We start from the raw sequence: 19,338 nt of genomic DNA on the forward strand, positions 1-19,338 counted from the left end.
GACAGGAGCAGACGTTGGCGTAGAAAGAGACACCAATGGAAGAGATGCAAAATTTGGCGTAGACGAGAGACCTGCCGTCGACGAAAGAGCCAACGCCGTCGACGAAGCCACCACCGTCGACGAAGCCACCACCGTCAACGAAGCCACCACCGTCAACGAAGCCGCTGTCGACGAGGCCGCCGCCGACGAAGCTTTAGCCACCGACGACGAGGAAGATCTCTTTTTCTTGATCGTCGATGAAGATTTAGACGTCGACGGGACAGCCACAGGTTTCTTCGTCGTCGACGAAGATATCGGAATCGTCGACGAGACAGCTTTCAAGGAGACACAAACCACCGTCGACGAAGATAGCGTCGACGAAGCCGCTGTCGACGACATAGGGAACCTGCTGGAAACCGTCGTCAACGTCGTTGACTATGTCGTAGAAGTAGCAGATTTCGTCGACGGAGTGACCGTCGACGAGCCCGTCGACGGTCTGGCACGTTTATGAGAGGAAACATGCGCTGGGAGAGCCACAGACACCTGAGAGCGAGATCTCGGGGCGTGGGCATAGCAGCAGAGTGTATTGGCACCTTAGTAACCTCCAAAAGGTGAAGCTTTCTCTTTTTAAGAAAAGGGGAAGGCAAGTCCTGCACACTGCTACGCTTAGAAGAGGCTCCAGTGCGTGCAGAAGCCACACTTTCAGCGTCCGAGAGAGGATTATCCGTGACCTTCAACTTCTGTAGCCACAGAAGGAGGCGGGCCTCTCTATCTTTTAGAGTCTTCTGTGAAAAGGTCCTGCAAATCTTACAGTTGCCTACCTGATGGTCAGGGTAGAGGCAGAATATACACTATTCTTGAGGGTCTTCTGAATAAAGCCTCAACTTCCCACAAGAAGTACAAGGACGGAAAAGAGACTTGAAGACATCTGGGAAAGATGAAGAAATCCAAAATCAGTGAACAAACTGAGCAGAGCTCAGGGTGACTCCCTTCACACGACGTGTGGTAGAAAATCTGAGGGCCTGAGCCTCTGAGGATAAGGTTCTAGAGGGTGCTTGCGCCTGATTGGCTGCAGTTTGGAATATAAAACGACATGGATATGTCAGTAAAGTGATTCCTTTTTCAATGCTTTCCTATGTGTCAATGTTATCCTATGGTATTTTTGACTTGGTATGTTATTTTAAACTATATAATGTTTATTTATATATGTATTTTATTCATATATGTATTTTATTCATATATATATATATATATATTCACTGAAAAAACCATAGGTTTCACACACGTTATAGTTAGGAATTAGCATTTAAAAAACCTTGCAAATTCACTGAAAAAACCATAGGTTTCACATATGTTATAGTTAGCGGAAATTTTACTGATAAAAAACCAATGAAATTCCCCCGTTATAGTTAGTGCAGGCAACTATAACTCACGCGACCGCAATCCTCTGCTGATGCTAATACTGTATTTAGACACTTATTTGCCCATGTCTTCTTCCATACATTTTTAGCTATACATATATTACAAATATTTTTTTTTCATAAAGACACATATGTCATCAGCAGAAGATTGCGGTCGCGTGAGTTATAGTTGCCTGCACTAACTATAACGGGGGAATTTCATTGGTTTTTTATCAGTAAAATTTCCGCTAACTATAACATGTGTGAAACCTATGGTTTTTTCAGTGAATTTGCAAGGTTTTTTAAATGCTAATTCCTAACTATAACGTGTGTGAAACCTATGGTTTTTTCAGTGAATTTGTATGTTTTTTAAATGCTAAGTTACTTTACGCCATTCGTGGCGTGCACGCCCACTTAACGCAGTTCGCACCGTGCGCACATGGAGGACATATTATGCGCTTCCTTGTGATAGGTAATCTGTTAAATTTAATTTGTAAGTGATGACAATAATACGCCATGCACAGAGAGTGTTTTTTTTTTTTTTAAATTTTTAGCGTAAGCGCACCGTACGCGTACGGTAAGCGTAATCGGCGAAATTTTCAAAAAATAAAAATTTACCGTTTTTGGCCTTAGGGGATCTTTGAGGACTCAACTAACATGGCTATGTGCATGGGCGCTGTCTAAACAGCCCCTTTATATGTTTTTTGCCTTTGTTTACAGCCCCCCCCTCAGAGTGCGAGAGAGAAAATGGCGGCCGCCGCTTCCTGGTTTCGACCGATTCGAATGTTTACTTAGATGTAACAGCCAATCAGAATCGCGCTCGCGCACGCCACCGTACGCGTACGGTAAGCTTACGGTAAGCGTACCGTAAGCTGGCTCAGATATATATATTGATTTAAAGGCTATTTTCTCAGAATCTACTGAACAGATTTACACCAAACCTACAAAAGGCACTTCCTTGACCTAGGGACTACCTCTCTACCAAATTTCTAGTAATTCTGTTCAGCCGTTCGGGCTGTAGCCCTGTCTAAAGGTCCTATGGAAAAATGCATGGGAAAAACGCGTTTTGGGCCCCCCCTTTTATCTCAGCCCCCGCTTGACGAATCCCCCCCGAGACTTTCAGGGTAGGAGCGGAGCGGAGCGCCCCACCTATTTTGAGAAATTCGCGAGGATTCGTCAACCGGCGCCAAAGTTATTCAAAATAGAATGTTGCGGATTTCCTATGGAAAAGGGGTCCTAACTATAACTACCTACTGGCGACCGCCAGTAGGTAATATATATATATATATATATATATATATATATACATTTATGATGTATCTATATACATGAGGTTTATTGCTTTTCATGTACCGTGGGACTCCCACTTCGACGACGGGGAATATTCAAGCATGTGAATCTATGAAAGTCACCCCAATACTGGAGAATCAGGGCTTCTCTTATCTTCACCAACATCTTGCTAGTTCTCAGTATTCTGTGCCACTAATTTCGCAGGCATTTATAAAGGATCTACTACTGCAAACAGACATGTAAAATAAAATAAAATTGCACAATGGCACACAGTGGAGCAGTGACTACAGTGGCGAAAGCTGACCCAGTGGAAAACACAGAATTTTGCTCAGACGTGACTAAAATCTGCAAACACTAGCAACTTGAACGGAGTTTAAATTAGCTCCCAAAATGTGATCAAGTTCCTGGGGATCAAAAGCAATTCTACAGGTAGTAAAGATAGATTGCTTTCACCAGAGGTGTATACACTGGTATGTAGCTGCTTTGATAAGCCTGTTGTCCAGAATGAGGTAGACATGCTGCCCTCTCAGCAAAGGTATACTCTACCCTGACTTTATGCCTATAGGCTCCTGACTAAAAGAAAACCCTCCAAAGGCACAAGAATGTATAGAAATGTGCTACTTACTCATGTGGCGCTATTTGTAAACAACTTTTTTTAAGAACAAAACAATTCCTAGAGTCTGCTCTATCTTGAATTCTCCTAAGTGAATAATTAATTTAAGAGATATTCTGTAAAAGTAGTCATTATTTTAATCTTTAGCAAATCATTTCACTAGATATTATTTTAAATCCTACTTACTTTCACCAATCACAATATTCAGCATTTTATGCAGTGGTTAAGAACAGATTTACAGTTTCATAATTTCATCCCATAACATATAAACAATGCTCTATCGGGTCTGCACCATAAATGATATATTTACTCTGAATTTTAGACGGACCCAACAGAACTCAGCCTTAGTGTGCTTACTGGGGAGCAAAGAATAACGGGAGTGTAATGTGTTTTAAAAGTCTTGTGTGAATATTCCTAGGGCTATATGTTTCTTTTACCGATGGATCATACTACATAGGAGAATTGGTGTCCATACCCTTTGTAAGAGCTGCCATTAATGCAGGGTCGCAACCTGGATAGCTCAGGCTTCCCTTATGTGACAATTAAGACTCACAACCAAAGCAGAAAAAAAGTTTTGTACTCTTAATGTAAAATGCATTAAAGGGTAAAACCATTATGATAGAAATTTGATATGAATTCACTATGGATTTTGCACTCTCTTTGTGAATCTTTTCAGGGACATGAGGCCAATCTAGCGCTCAGTCGAGAACCGGTAAGCGGCATCTGCATTTGCATCGCAAATCATTCGCCTACATCTGTGCTGTGTCAGCAGCGGTGCCTTCACCTTTTCTAATGCTTCCTTCAAGCACAAGGGCAACACCTTCAGCTAGTAACATTCACCTACTCCAAAGAGAAGGATAAGCTTTCTGTCGAGACCACCAAATAGGATGTGGGAAAAAGTATGGTCTGTGAATCAAACATACAAAGTCAATATCCTTGAAGAAGCAATGTGGCTAAGTACTAAAATAATTGGGCCTCTCAAACATTTCCACTGTTCATAGGCTTGTTCATCTAACATAGGTCTAGGATAGATACTATATTTGGAGCATTTTTCTCCATTATGAAATGTCTGGAGAATGCCCTGTAGATACTGGTACATGTTTGGGAGTAAGTGGTTTGCCTCCTAAATAAGACAGCAACCCAAGATAGTTGATTTTTAGACACTTTTTTCATCTACTCCTGCAACTGGGTCAACTAAAGAAGGTGCATTTTTTTAAACTGTCAAACCACATAATTACAAAATTAAAATTAAAGAGTCTTTAATAACAGAAGACAGGTATTAAGCTGCTATGATACCTAATCAGTGAGAGTTGCATACAGTATTAATAAAAATTGAAATAATTGGACCTCAGGCATAAGTAGCAGCTCAGAATGGCAATGTGAAAGAACAGTATCAAGCTTACAGTATTTGCATAGTCTGCTAAGCAACTAACATGCTCTCAAAATATTAATAAAAAAGATGCTGGCCACCCACTGGCAAAAAGATCTCTTGTTGGCTGGCAAAAAAGAAACCTGGAGGAAATCGGTACAGTGAACATTTTGCTGCACACTAAAACAAATTAGTCGGTTTGCAGATCAACAGGTCTGAGTACCGAGAGAAAAGCATGGGAAAGGTTGCTTTTTAAAAATACTATAACAGAAACATCAATATTCATTTTAAACTTATCACTGAGGTAAAGGAGAGCTTTGTCATGCACAAGGACAGGAGACAAGGCCAGAAAACCAAAGAAACCCACAACTAGAACTGTCAGCGAATGTTTACAGGCAGAGCTCTCTGGAATGTTTAATATATACCTCATAACAGTCCATATCTCAAGTGTGTCCAGAATATTGTTTTTAAAAAACTATGTACAGGGGGCAGATCTTCGTCATGCTGTTCTCCTGCTACTCCAGAAAACAGGAGAGCAGCAATAAGAAAACTCTGAGAACTTAGTCTAAGTTTAGTAGGCCTGCTCTACATGAGGGGATGTGTTAGAGTCCAACAACTGACCTTGTGCCATACCCCCTTAGGTTACTTCTCTTCAAGACCGAAATTACTTTTTTTTTTAATCTACAGGAAGATGGTCTAGTGTGATAGTCCTATGGTACAAAAATAACATAACATACAACAGGACTGTCCTATTAAAGAGAAGGGGGATTTGTACAACTTAGATAGAAACAGGGAAAGAAAAGAACAACATGCACCAGAGAAGGGTGTTTTTTTCTATTAAAATGTCTACAAATTGAAAGCGGACTACAATTATAGTAAGCAGATGTACTTTAATTTAAGACATCTTTAAAACAATTTCTTTAAAATTGTAAATCAGTCAAAGATACGCCATCAAGTTATACTCCTTAAAGTTACATACCAATTAGGGGATTTCTTCGTACATCCAGTACCATTAGTGTTGTGTTGGTCCGAAAAGCATCTAGTAAGGCCTGAGCCCCCTGATTGGAAATTCCACACTGCTGCATGTCAAGTGCTAAGAAGGTAAAAAGGACACTTATGTTTAAAGATTTCCAAATAACGAGTTAAAGACAGTAATAGAACAGTAAAACACACACTTGACATGAAAATAACAAACAGCACAAGGACAACCTACTGAGATTTTCACTGGCAATGCTTTTAACATTTTGCTGCCAATTAGCAAAATGTTATAAACAAAATTAAGATGTAAACCATTGCTCACCAAATATTGAAGAGAATTTTCAATCCCTACAATGTGATCTTTCAAGTCTGCCTATTAATCAATATTTGGTTCTGTATATTTTCTTGTGAATGAACATCTTTAACACAGGGATATGATAAGATACTTTTACAATGCTAATAGTAGGTATCCCTAATGTGTGAGGTAAAGATGATGAAACCACAATGTCATATAAACAAACTTAAAATAAAGAATGAATCAGTAATATAGAAACGAAATTAAACTCCCTGGAACAGAATGCTGCACCTTGATAGTACTCACAAGATGTAGATCACCATTTACAGAGGGACAAAAGAATAAGACACTTGTTTCACAAGGAATCATTCACTATATGTAACAGACAGTCTGTCAAAAGAAGTATGAGCCTTAGAGCCTCATTCAGAGTTTGGGGGAAATGGAACAACTACTATAAAATGCTTAAAATCGACAGATGCCATGTCGGTCCACCTCTTGACTCCTCAACCTCATTTGGAGTTGAAGAATCACTGTGTTTCAGATGGAGGACCTTCTACCAGCAACACCATCAGAAACATGCTTAATGAGAGCCACCCATTGGGATTTGGTGGCCAACATGGAGCTGGAAAGCCTGTCCTATATAGGGCAATACTTACAAATCTAAGTTGGCTGGGTTTTTTTCTGTCTTTAAACCCCGTTTAAATCATATAGACAATTATATCACAATTTTGTAGACAAAATACTTTTGGTATAGATCTCAAACCAAGATGAAAAAAACTCTTGCAGACTGTCCTGTCATAACTGATCTGTTAGGGAGTCACAAACTGACTAAAAATGAACCAGACAGGACTTTTCCTCATTTGGGCCTTGACGAACTGTAAACTGACATCGCACTTGCTAACCCTTTTCTTACCCTCTCACAGAACAAACCTTGGGAGTCTGCTTCTAGCGAACTAACGACACAGACAGCAGCAGCGGAAAAGGCAAGTATTTCTTTTTTTTTTTTTAAAGAAAGACTTTAGCTATTTATCCTTTCCCCAAACATTCACAGCAATTAAAGTCCTTCGTTCTATCTTGTTTGGATTAGGCGAGCAGTTTATGGGCAGGTTTGTCAGTGTAGGCTGATGCTTGTTAAAATCATAGAATGCCTCCACTTCCCAGATGCAAAGTGAGAAAATGGTGATAATAAAATCATACTGGCCCCAAGTTCAGCATACTGGTTTGCAGCTTGCACACAAACAGAACTTTAATTTCTGACAGGACATAAATGCAGTGGATGAGTTTACCAGTCTGGTTACACATACTTAAAATAGAAAACAAGAGGTTAGTCTCATACCCTTCAACCAGAGGTCTTCTTTTAGTGATTCTGCTAGGGCAAATGCACCCTCATCCCCAATTAGCATGTTATAATTTAGAGTAATGCGTCTCAAACCAGTCATGCAATCCAGGTCAGGTCTCCGGTACCTCAGGCTTTCCGCCCAGACATCACTGTGCCGTCTGGTTGCCTGGTGCTGCAACAAAATAGAATACAAAATTCATGTTAGAGGACAAAAGTAAATTATTACTTGTGGCAAAAAACTGCTTCAAATAGGAAGTAGCAAAACATTTGCTAAGACTGGCATTATTCAGCACACATAAATGAACATCAATGAGAAATATTTTTCACTGCATACAGTAGATCACGCACGGGTGACGAGGTCCTTGAAAAGTGAGACAATCTACTACACGCATCTTTGGTCTGAAACTTTTTAGCAGGCAAATAAGCAAGTATACGATCTAGATATTCCTGAAAGGGATACAATTTGTATCCATAACTAAATTAAATAGGAATATTTAATAAAGAAATGTGTCACTTAAAGAACAATCGACAAAACACCAGAATCACAAATAAGGTTGACACTGTATTGTAGACTTAATCGCAAATAGTGTTAATGTATCAAAAATATTATTATGTAATTCTAATGAAAAGAGATCCACATGTAGAAAATATGAGATTGACTTAAATAGTAAGAACAGGAATTGTGGGTGGTTTTGAGAGCTGATAGTGATAGAAATCCCCGGCTTCCTGCATCAATTATCAGGTATTTGCTTTCAGATATGAGCAACTTTGATCTATAAACTCAGAACAGAACTAGAAGGATGCACATTGGTGGCTATAGGAGTGTTTTATTTATCTTCTCAATTTGCCTGCCCTGGTTTAGCTACTTGAAAAATATACATTTCAGAATAAATTATGGATATCTCAGACAGATATGCCTGTAACCCATCACTTTATCCTTTTTTAGATATGGTTGGCTGTTGTTCATTTGCAGTTTGTCTTGTGGAACATACCTCACACCCTGGTTATATCTGAATTATATCAATGCCCTAATCAATCACATTCTATAAATCCTACACTTGACACTCTGGTCTGTTTGATTAATGTATAAAGAATTTGACCTTGAAACCCTCATACTAAAGATCATACCTCTGCTTTCAATGAAGACTCATATCATCTTTTAGATCTGCCACATCAGGTACAAGGTAGTAACAACTAACAAATCACCTTACCTAGGGCTATCTCAGGTGGACTATCTGACACACAAAGCCAGGACACAATCATCCTCAAAGTTAAAGAAACAGAAATTTAAATAAATGGAAACTGTACATCATGGTTGCTCCACTGCTCCAACCTCCAGAAAGAGCCACAACAAAACTCTTCAAACACCTCATTCACAGTAGAAAGAGCACCTATCACTCTACTCAGAGGCACATTTCTGGCTACCAACACATTTCCTTATCATATTCCTCTTCTGTAAAAGATTTTTAATTAGTATGCCTATTAACAATGCTCCACTCATTCACATTTAGGTTTGCACAATGCCTCATGTAATCTCAGACTAGATCCTTTTTAGGTCTCGCCTGACCCAGCGCATGCGCTGGTCTGGCGAGACTTGAGATGGCTCCAAAAAGTGCTACCACGCCAGCCTAGAGCTACAGTGCATGTGCGCGGGTGCGCGCGCTGCGCTTGACCGCAATTACTTTCACTTTTGCGGCTGCTTTGATGTTTGATTGCGATCACTTTCGCGGCCCCACGGCCGCTTGGCATAGCCAATAGGTCTCGCTTTTGGGACCTTATAAGTATTTAGTTATGCAACTGTTGCATGGCTAAACACTTATAAGATCCCAAAGGCGAGACCTATTGGCTATGCCAATGCTTGTTTCATCCTGGGGTTGGAACTGATTTTATTCTGATGTTGCAGTAAAGAAGATGTGCCACTTTCTTGGCCTGATAATTATGTTTGTTCAATACATTTATGTATACTATATATGTAAATAATTCACACAAAAATCTAAAGGTTAAAGTGAAGTTATGGCCAGGCTTGCTCGTAATACCATAGGGTATGTTTAAAAAACAACTCTGAAATTCACTGAAAAAAACAGTTAAAGTGCAGTTATGGTTACAAAACAAAATGTAAAAAAGAAAAAGAAAAAAAAAAAAAAGAAATTCGCCAGCTACGATTCACTAAACTAATCATAACCTATGCCAGTCATGACTCCTTATAACCTCACCTATTACGTCAATCATGACATGTTAGATGGCATAGTTGATGATATCACTGATGAAATATCGAATTACATCACTGATTACAAGTCAAAATTGGAGATAAAAGCTAGGCCAGCCCTCTGAGTAACTAACCCACAATGCACACAACCTCTGGTAACATGCAGCAAGTACTGACCATAGTGGTTGCACATCCAGTTAGGCTCTATGGACAACCCTCTGTAGTTGGTTAACACGCAGTGCATACAGTTCTCAGCTATGTATAAAGGAGTTATAATGGAGTTTAGCCTTAGGGCCACATTTACATCTACACCATGAACTAAAGCATCTATGTGTGACTCACCCTACAGTGTACATCCTTAAGTTGTGTGCAATGAAGCATAGTCTTCAGCACAGTCCTGCATCCAACAGTCCACAGCTAATAACCGCCATTGTAATAATTACAATGTCTTAGTCAATAGCACTTGGTTTTGACTATGTAACAGGGGCATGAGCCCAGCTCTCTACGGGCAGGTATTCTCTGGTGCGCAGTCTTTGGCTTTATTTAGATGTGGTTGGCAACTGGCATTGGCATTAAACCAGAACTTTCATTGAAATGTATCACAGCAACCAACACCAGCTGCACACCACCTTTACCCTGTGAAGCAGAAGTTACTGCCTGTGGCCAACCCTTTCTGGGTTGCTAATCCCTGCAGTGTACAGTCTACACCATGTGCAGCAGGAGTAGCCTGCATGGATTAGCCAATGTTCAAACCATGCACGTGTCCTTGTATCAACTGTATTCCTAGGCCATATATGACCATAGTCCCCTTTTTCCTTATTTTAAGTTTGTTAGGGTAACAGGAGTATCATTGATGAAGTTATCAGTGATGTCATTTTAGATGTAAGTAATGCCATTTCCGATTTAATAAGTGAGTTCCTAAGCACTGTGTGATGGGGCCTAAGTTATGGTTAGTTTACTGAAACATAACTGATGAATTTCATGAGTTTTTAGGTTTTGTTTTACAACAGTACTTTAACAGTGTTCTTTTTAGTAAATTTCAGTTTTTTTAAACAAACAATATGGTATTATGAGAAAATCTAAAAATAACTTCACCTTAGCCTTTACTTTAAGTGAATTTCAGTAGTTTGTGATCATGTTCAACATGGACGTTTTTTCTGCACTTCAACCTGTTTAAATATAACCATTGCTGTGCATTTAGTTTGGTTTTGACTCGTAAGCAATCACTGCAGTCTCTGTAGAAAATGTTTGTAGACAACTTAACAATTAAAAAACATGGTGTGTAGACATATAAGGCAAAGATTGACTGCATATCATATTTTATGGTAAGTCCTTTATCCTAACTATACCAAGTAATGTATATGGGGGCACTGTATCCAAACCTACTCCAGTAGGCTAATCTGCAATGTGTTTTACCTTCGATTGTACTCAGTATGGGTAGACAGTTCATAGGAACTCAAAGGTCAGGTGCTGAGGATCAGGTAAACCAGCAGATTTTGTCTGTGTGCAAAGGAGGGTGGAGTCCAGGGTGTGATCTCTGGCAAGTCACCGCACCAAATCCTTTGTGTGTGTTTTATAATACAAATTGGACAGCCTTTGTTTGTCTGCAGTGGGAGCGAGACCACAGTCTCGAAGTTGTATAATTCCTCGAAAGGGTGCAGAACCGGGACTCTGGTCAGGCCCTGTTGTCCCTTCCCTATAGTGGGAGAGGAAGGGAGCTTGGCAGTTCCGACTATAGCTGTTTTGTACTGGGGTGGGAGACAGATTGGCAATTCTGTCTTTGAAGGTTCCACAACCAGCCCCTTCAGTCCTTGGAGCTTGCCCTGGAGTTGCATTATGGAATGGAGAAAAGGGGGTGGGGTGAAGGAACTTGACAGTTCCATCTTTTGGCGGATTCATAGTCGGGCCCTTCAGACCGCGAGCTTGCCAAGGAATTGAATATTGAAGGGTAGGTGGGGAGGGACGGAAGCTTGGTGCTTCCGCCTTTTGGTGGTTTCACAGCTGGGTACTTCGGTACATAAAGAGTGCCCTGGTATTTTGAGCTGGACGATGAGGGATGGCAGGAGGTGGTCTCGTCCCCTAAAACGGTCGCAATATCAGCAAGGCTCCTGCTGGTGCAATTGAAAATACTGCACAGGATATACATAACGGGGCCCCAGCTGGTACATATGGGGGTCAGGCAGATGGGAACTGTAGGAGGGGGTGCACACAACCGGGCATTTTTATGCACATTTTATGGCACTGCAGACTGATCCAGGACTACTGGCGTAAGATACACAAAATAATGAGTACCACGCTAGAAATTGAGATCCAGCCAGAAGCCCCCTGATGCCTTCTTAATATTTGGGAACCAACTGACCTTAATAATTATACCATGCAATGGGTCACACTCGGATGCATGGTGGCCAAAAGAAATATTGCGCAGCTCTGGGGGGCCTCACATGCACCCACAATTGCGGACTGGGGAAAAGACTTAGATTGGTGTATGCAACGAGAAAAGTCTGTATACATTGCTGGTGGCTGCACTCGTAAATGGTCCAAAATATGGGCCCCCTGGAACGCATACCGTGGTAATATCTGTTCCCCACCCCCCCAATTGTTGGAAGCAGATGTCTCCCTCACCGTGTAATTCCTACTGTATGAAGTCAATGTATTCTGACGAATCTTTGTTTTGCTGCCAATTTTGCTATGATTCTGTGATACTATGACATGTTGTCGAATCAGTTTTAATAAAAAGATTAACAAAAAAAAAACAAAAAAAAAGAGTGCCCTGGTATTAATGTTCTGGAGTTGGGGTCGGGTGGCTGAAGCTTGGTGGTTTCACTGTTTGACAGTTTTGCAGGATGGGCCCTTCAGTCCGTGAGCTTGACCTGGCATTGGCTTTCTGGGGTGGGGATGGGTGAAACAGGGTAAGCTTGGTGGTTCTGCATTGAAACATTTTTTATGGTATTTCTACAGTGTGAATCTATCTAAAAGGTAGCAAAGTGCTGGACATGCTCAAAGATCAGCAGAAAATCAACAAGAGATAGGTGAATACGCTGGGTTCTGGACCATTAATGCTTGTGATGTAGTGTCCTTTAAATAAAAGGTGAGTTTGCAATTTCTTCCTAACTGGAGCACCATTGGGGCAGTCCTGATGGATATGGGGATACTGTTCCAGATCCTGGGTGCATAGATGAAAGGAAGGGGCTTGCTGTCTTGTTTTTTACTTTTTTACACTTCTTAATCTGCAGTCTGATGGCATCCTGACTGTGGACGTGCTAAAAGTCATCAGAGAAGGTTAGTATACCTGAAAAATAAGTGGGGACGCTAGACCCGATGGCACTGTAAATTAAGCAGTTTGGCAAGGGGAGCCAATGGAGTTCTATCAGGACGGGGGTGATACAATCATATTTCTTCAGGCCCTAGATGATGCATGCTGTTATGTAGTGTTCCCATAAGGGGTGCCAGTGTGGCGTCTCGGAGCCCATCGAGTAGGCCATTACCACCAGATGGGAGAGTAGAGTGCCTGAACAGCACTGCTGAAGTCTTTCTGGGAGAAAAAACTTTCGCTTTCTTTAGAAGAGAGAGATACCCACTTTTGTTTTTTGGCAGTGCTTTCTTGAGAGTGAGATTGGTGGTCCAGGGTGAATCGAAGTGAGTTAGCATTTAGTGAATGTTCAAGTTTGAAGCCATCTTGGTTCACGGTATTGAAGCAAATGCAAAGCTTCCATAGGAAATGCATTTTTTTCTTTCTTTAATTAATTTGGCGCCATATGTTGAATCTCTGAAGATAACATCCTACTTTTAGCAAAGTTTTTTTCGAATTTTTTAAAGACATACTGTGGAAAACGTGTAATATTTTCATTAGCATAAGCAACAGCTATTTTGGCTGTGGTGTCTATTTCGTTTCATTCGTAATTCTTTCGTACTCTGCGGTTTGCCTTTTCACTCTGCTTGTGTCATCTATTTTAGTTGACCTCCTGACATGGCTAAGCAGTGTACGTGCTGGGGGTTTGTAGCTGCCAGTGCACCTGGTCTTAGATGGTATCTGTTGACTGTTTACTGCTGCCATAAGCATTCCTGCTCCCCCTTCCTATTTGCTGACCAAGTGGTTATCCGTCTGCCCTTGTTTTCTGATAGCTATTTCTAAACTTGTTCTTTCCATTTCTGTCCATATGCTTACATTGCAGAAAACCAGTATATAAAGGATGATGACCTGTGAGCTCAGTGCACTACCTCCTGTAGCACTTGAGAGTGTTGTGTGGACGTGGTCTCACTCATGAGTGATTAATACATTTGTTATTTTATTTAAACTTCAGTGCCGATCTCTTTTTGTTAGTCTTTGGAACCCGTGGACAAGAGGGTGACCCTGCACCAATGTGCTTACTTTTGGGTACATTTCCACAGTTGAAGCCCGACAGGTGGGGCCCATCGGAGACGAGGTCGTCCGAAGGAGTGGTCTCGACAGAAGATCAAAATATCACTGAGGATGCGCACTGCATGAGAAGACCCTTGTCTTTGCAGGCCGACTTGACTTTCACGGTTTTCTCGATTTGACCCTCTGGGTGGTGGCTCGACTGGGGCTTTCTTTGGCAGTGACCATTAGGTCGACCAGAGATCAGCAGGTGGGAGTTGGATACTTCTGTTTGGTAAGGTCGCTGAAGCGGCACTCTTGATTTGCTTGGTTTAGTTTTAATTTTCATTCTTTGCAAAGATTGACGGCAGGTAATGTGGAAATTTTTCTCCTTTTAGAATATTTGTTTGGAGTAGTAATATTTTACAAATACTTGTGAAAACATGCCTGTTCTCAGCACACTCCGTAAGTGGCGTTGCTGCCCTTGTGGTACTAAGAAAAATTTGGAGCAAAGTCAGCCGGCTCCTCCAGACGGGACGCCCAATAGAGAGATGTATATTAAATATGGTATTTGTCCCATAATGTACGGTTCATTGTGGAACAAATACACAAAGAAAGAGTCCGATTTACAATGGCCAACGAATGGGTCATTCGATTCTAAAAAGGTTCAATATGTAGAGCTGTGTTTATTTAAAAGAAAGAGTAGGCAGGTTATGTTTGATTGTGTACGTATGTGGGATAAAGAAGTGCGAGAGAGAGAACAAAGAGAGCAGAAGCTATAGCAGAGAAAGAGCAGCGAAAGAAGATATATCAAAAAGCGGTGGAATTAACAGAAAGAAATGAAGGAAAGAATAGAAAAAGAAGATAGAGAACATCGATTAGAGGTAAATGGCCAGTATCCTATTAGGCGCCCTATCTATCCACTACTCAATACGCCTCAGGATGATTGCATCCTATTAGAACAACCCCCACCCCGTATAAATTTCCCACTCCAAGTGCCCCTGAGGATGAGGCTTCTGACGAGAAGCATTCTTCTTCAGAGGATAAAGACAGGCAATCTGGGCGACAGATTTGCTCTACTTTGACTAAAGCAGAAAAAGATACATTAAAAACCGCTGCTAGAGAGGAAGCTCGTCGGAATAACACTGCATCGATCCTTGTAGCTATGGTTCAACAGTGGAAAGATATAGACCAATTTTAGTTCGTCAAAAAATTCTCTTGGGAGGTAATATATGGTTGGCGGCATATTTCTAATGAAACAGAGCCAGAGGATATAAGTACTGATTATAAACAGTTAGTAGATGGGACTTTCCTTTCTTCGAATCTATCTGATATGATTAGGCGAGTAGTCAAATTACGAAATGAAACATTGCGTTTACGAAAGGAGCAAAAATTAGCTAAGAAAAATAAAGTTGCAGAAGCAGTTCAATCTCAGGCAAACAAAGTAGATGCTTCGGTAGATGCGGACAAACTCAGTAGTAGTGAAGTGGTTATGAAACCAATGCATGAAGCTGCACCCCTGTATGTTCCTCCGAAGGGTGCGGAAAACAAATGATAATAAAACTTCGGATGATGCAAAGGGATATTTTATATATAATTGGGTTTACACTACTTGGAGTAGAGCAGATGTTATGGCTCTTAAGGCTGCTTTGCCCGACCTCCGGAAAAATCCTGCCGCCTTTTATTAGGAGGTGGAAGGAGCCATCAGCTCCTGCACTATGACCTTGCCAGATAGTGATATGTTCTTTGGGCTTATTTTGCCCCTGATATGTGGAGAACAATACGTAAAATAGATGATAATGTGGCATATGGTGATACCTGGGAACATTTAGAAGAAATAGATGCGGAAAGGGAGTCTGCGCAGAAATCTAAGAAGAGAGATATTAGACCTTCCTAAAGCTATTTTGACTAAGTTGAACACTCTCATACCCCCTAAGAAAATACATTGAACTACATTAGCGTACTGTAAACAGAAAAAGGATGAGTTAGTTTCTGATTTCTTTTCAAGATTTGAAGAGACATTCCATGATTTCAGTGGTCAGTCATTGGCCGATGATAAGGGTAAGCATTTGTTTCTTGACAAATTTGTCGCTAATATGTTACCGGAGATAGCTAGTCGCTTAAACGCTAGCTAGAGTTCCTGGACCACGTCTTCTCCAGTTTCCCTTTTGACCATGGCCCAGTATTATGAGCAACAGGAACAGAAAGCGAAAGGCAGGGAGGATAAGAAGGTTAAAGACTTAAAGACAAAAGTTATGATGGCCCAAGTATATGGTCCACCATTTAGGGGAGGTGGACGTGCAATGTACACACCCAGAACACTCCCTCTTTCTCGAGCAATTTTGTCTCCTGATCAGTCTGCCTATTGTTAAGAGACTGTGCATTGGAGTTCTGAGTGCACTCTTTTGAAAGGTCAGCAGTACAAGCGGGAAAAGGGGAAGTATGAGAGGATGCCCAGGGAATTAAGGAAACAGGGAAGGTGCATGAGCTCGTCCCAGGTTTGAGGCAGTTGAACAAGGACCAAATTACTCTCATACTTTTGATAGACGAAATCAATACCAAATGTTTGATTATTCTGCTGATGCACTTGCAGATTCCGACTACGCATAGGGATGCCTAGGATGGGGTAAAGGACCGGTTGAGGTGCCAGTAGATCAAATGGGTCCTTATGTTGCAGCAAATGTCTTGGGATCTACTGATCGGTTACTGGTTGATACAGGGGTTACCCATAGTGTTCTGTCTGAAAAATTGGTTCCTAGGGCTCCCCTGTCCGGCACAATGATGACATCGATAGGATTCGATGGAACACCTACACCTAGCCAGCTTTCTCAGCCACTTGAATTCGGACTTGACAAATTCACTGCAGCATGTCCATTTTTGCTTTCCCCTGACACACCGGACAACCAATGCGGGTATCAATAAGCTTAAATATGTTCGTGCTACAATACGTTGTTCTCCGGAAGGTGTGCGTGTTATTTTAAATGACAATTATCCAATGGTTGAGAGATCTTATCAAGGAGATGCCGCTCTGGCGTCCCTACCTTGTACTTTGTACTTTGTGGGCTAGATCAGATACTGATGTGGGTCAAATGGTAATTCCACCTGTACACATCCAAGTAAAGGAAGGTGTTTCATTGCCTCGTCTGCGCAATACAAAATATCCCGAGAGGGTGAAGAAGCACTAGCAGGTATTGTTCAGGATTTGATTAAAGTGGGGGCAGTGGAAGAAGTCCCCTACAATACTTGCAATAGCCCTATACTTCCTATTTTGGAAGAAGACACTGACACTAAAATGTACAGATTCATTATTGATTTGCGAGAGGTTAATAAAATTGTAGTGCCCCAATATCCGGTAGTTTCTTATATCACGACCCTTCTCACTATGGTCCCTCCCACTGCCACTACATTTTCAGTGATCGACTTTAAGAACGAATTTTTCTCAATACCCATTGACCCAGACAGCCGTTATCTTTTCAGATTTACGTTGAAAAATAGATCGTTCTGGTTCTGTAGAGCTCCACAGGGCTATACAGAGAGTCCTAGCATTTACAGTCAAGCATTAAAAAGACAACTTGATTCCTTTTCTGTACCAAAAGGGGTGGTCCTTATCCAATATGTCGATGACATCTTGTTAGCTGCAGATACCCCTGAGCAGTGTGAAGAAGGAACACTGTTATTGTTATCATTTAATCACAAAGTTTCTAAAAAGAAATTGCAATTTTGTAGACAGGTTACCTATTTGGGTCACCTCCTGTCTAAGGAGGGACGTGCACTCACACCAGATCGCATTCAGACCATTTTAGATACTCCTGTGCCCCGTACTCAGAAGGATGTCCGTGCACTGATTGGCCTTACTTCTTGTTGTAGGCAGTGGATCCCCAGTTTTTCGCACATTATTAAACCTGCGTTGGCCCTTTTGACTAAAGACACTCCGATGCTCCTCCCATGGACTACTGAATGTCAGAATGCCTTCCAACAGTTACGCCAAGCTCTTTGTACTGCACCAGTATTAGGAACTCCAGACTACACTAAGACTTTCACACTATGTACACGAGAGGGAAGGTTGTGCCCTCTCGGTTTGAACACAGATGTACGGTGATAAACAACGTCCATGTGCATATTTCTCAGCTGTCCTTGACCCAGTCGCTCGCACGCTGCCTGAATGTTTCCGAGCGGTGGCAGCAACAGCTGTATCTATACGTCAGAGTGAAAGAATAGTTTAGTCACACAAACTGCTTTTGATAGTATCTCATTCAGTGATGCTTTGCTAAATCAAATGAAAACACAGCATTTGACTAGTGCTCGCTTGACAGAATATGAATTGACACTTTTGGCCCATCATATCACATTAAAAAGAGGTTTGACATTAAACCCTGCTACACTAGTACCATGTCCAGCTACTCAGCCTCAGTCACAAGAGTTACAGGATTGTATATTCCTCACAGAAGTGCAAACAAAGGGTTGTGTTGACCTACAAGATACACCTCTCTCTAGTGTTGATGGGGAGCTATGGGTTGATGGCTCATGTCTGAAATTACCTGATGGCACTACATCTGCTGCCTATGCTATCACGACACTTCAGACAGTAGTTGAGACAGCTCGCATCCCACAAAAGTCGGCCCAAGCGGCCGAGCTGATTGCACTAACAAGAGTATGTGAGCTTAGTACAGACTTACTTGTCAATATTTTTACCGACAGCCAGTACGCATTTGGGGTGGCACACAATTTTGGTCGCTTGTGGAAAGAAAGGGGCTTCCTCACCTCACATGTGACACAGATAGTGCATGGAGAATTAGTGCATTTTCTTCTTACTGCCCTAACCTATCCTAAGAAAGTGGCAATTGTTAAGTGTAGTGCACAAAAGAAAGTGACTGATAGAATAGGAGCAGGTAATGTCTTTGCGGATCACACAGCCTGTGAGACCGCAATGCAGCGAAGTACCACATCTATGTATGTGGTGAAGTCACAAGCTGAACATTGGCATGATGCCAGGCAGGAAGTGCTGGACATGCAACAATCTGCCTCTGCTAATGAACTAGATCAATGGTCTAAGCAGGGAACACTGGATGATGAGGGCTGCTAGAGGAATAAAGATATGACCAAATGGAAGTTACCCACAGCATACTTATAACCTTTGATTCACATGGCACATGGGCCGGCACATGTTGGTGCATCCACAATGGCAAAACAACTTATGCAAGTTTGGGATCATCCTGATATTGCCGGCACTCCTAAAAAGATAGTCCAGTCTTGTCTGGTCTGTCTCCAGTATAATCCTGGAAAGAGAACGCGAACTCCAACAGGAAGGTTTGCGACACCAACTGCACCTTTTGAGGTCCTGCAAATGGATTACATTCAGTTTGAGCGCTGTAATAATCTAAAATATGTCCTAGTAGTGGTTTGTGCCTTCAGTAAATGGGTGGAGGCGTATGCTGCGAAGGATAATATAGCTCTCACGACAGCAAAGGTTCTCCTAAAGGAGTTCTTTCCTCGATTTGGCATTTGCGGGTCCTATGGAGTGACAACGGATCTC

At 41.5% G+C, this 19,338-nt stretch overlaps 1 protein-coding gene across 4 annotated transcripts in view; it reads right to left on the reverse strand.

Annotated features, from left to right (window-relative positions):
- CEP78 (centrosomal protein 78) overlaps window positions 1-19,338 on the reverse strand; it is a 428,004-nt gene that overhangs the window by 363,407 nt on the left and 45,259 nt on the right. For all 4 annotated transcript variants that reach the window (XM_085633291.1, XM_085633307.1, XM_085633281.1 and 1 more), the window contains exons 6-7: window positions 7,261-7,435; window positions 5,631-5,744 (exon numbers count right to left, since the gene is read on the reverse strand). In XM_085633291.1, the coding sequence (XP_085489417.1) occupies window positions 5,631-5,744; window positions 7,261-7,435 (289 nt within the window). The remainder of the gene's footprint in view (window positions 1-5,630; window positions 5,745-7,260; window positions 7,436-19,338) is intronic.

The sequence above is a fragment of the Triturus cristatus genome, chromosome 2_1 (assembly GCF_964204655.1).
Source record: "Triturus cristatus chromosome 2_1, aTriCri1.1, whole genome shotgun sequence".
NCBI classification, from domain to species: domain Eukaryota; kingdom Metazoa; phylum Chordata; class Amphibia; order Caudata; family Salamandridae; genus Triturus; species Triturus cristatus.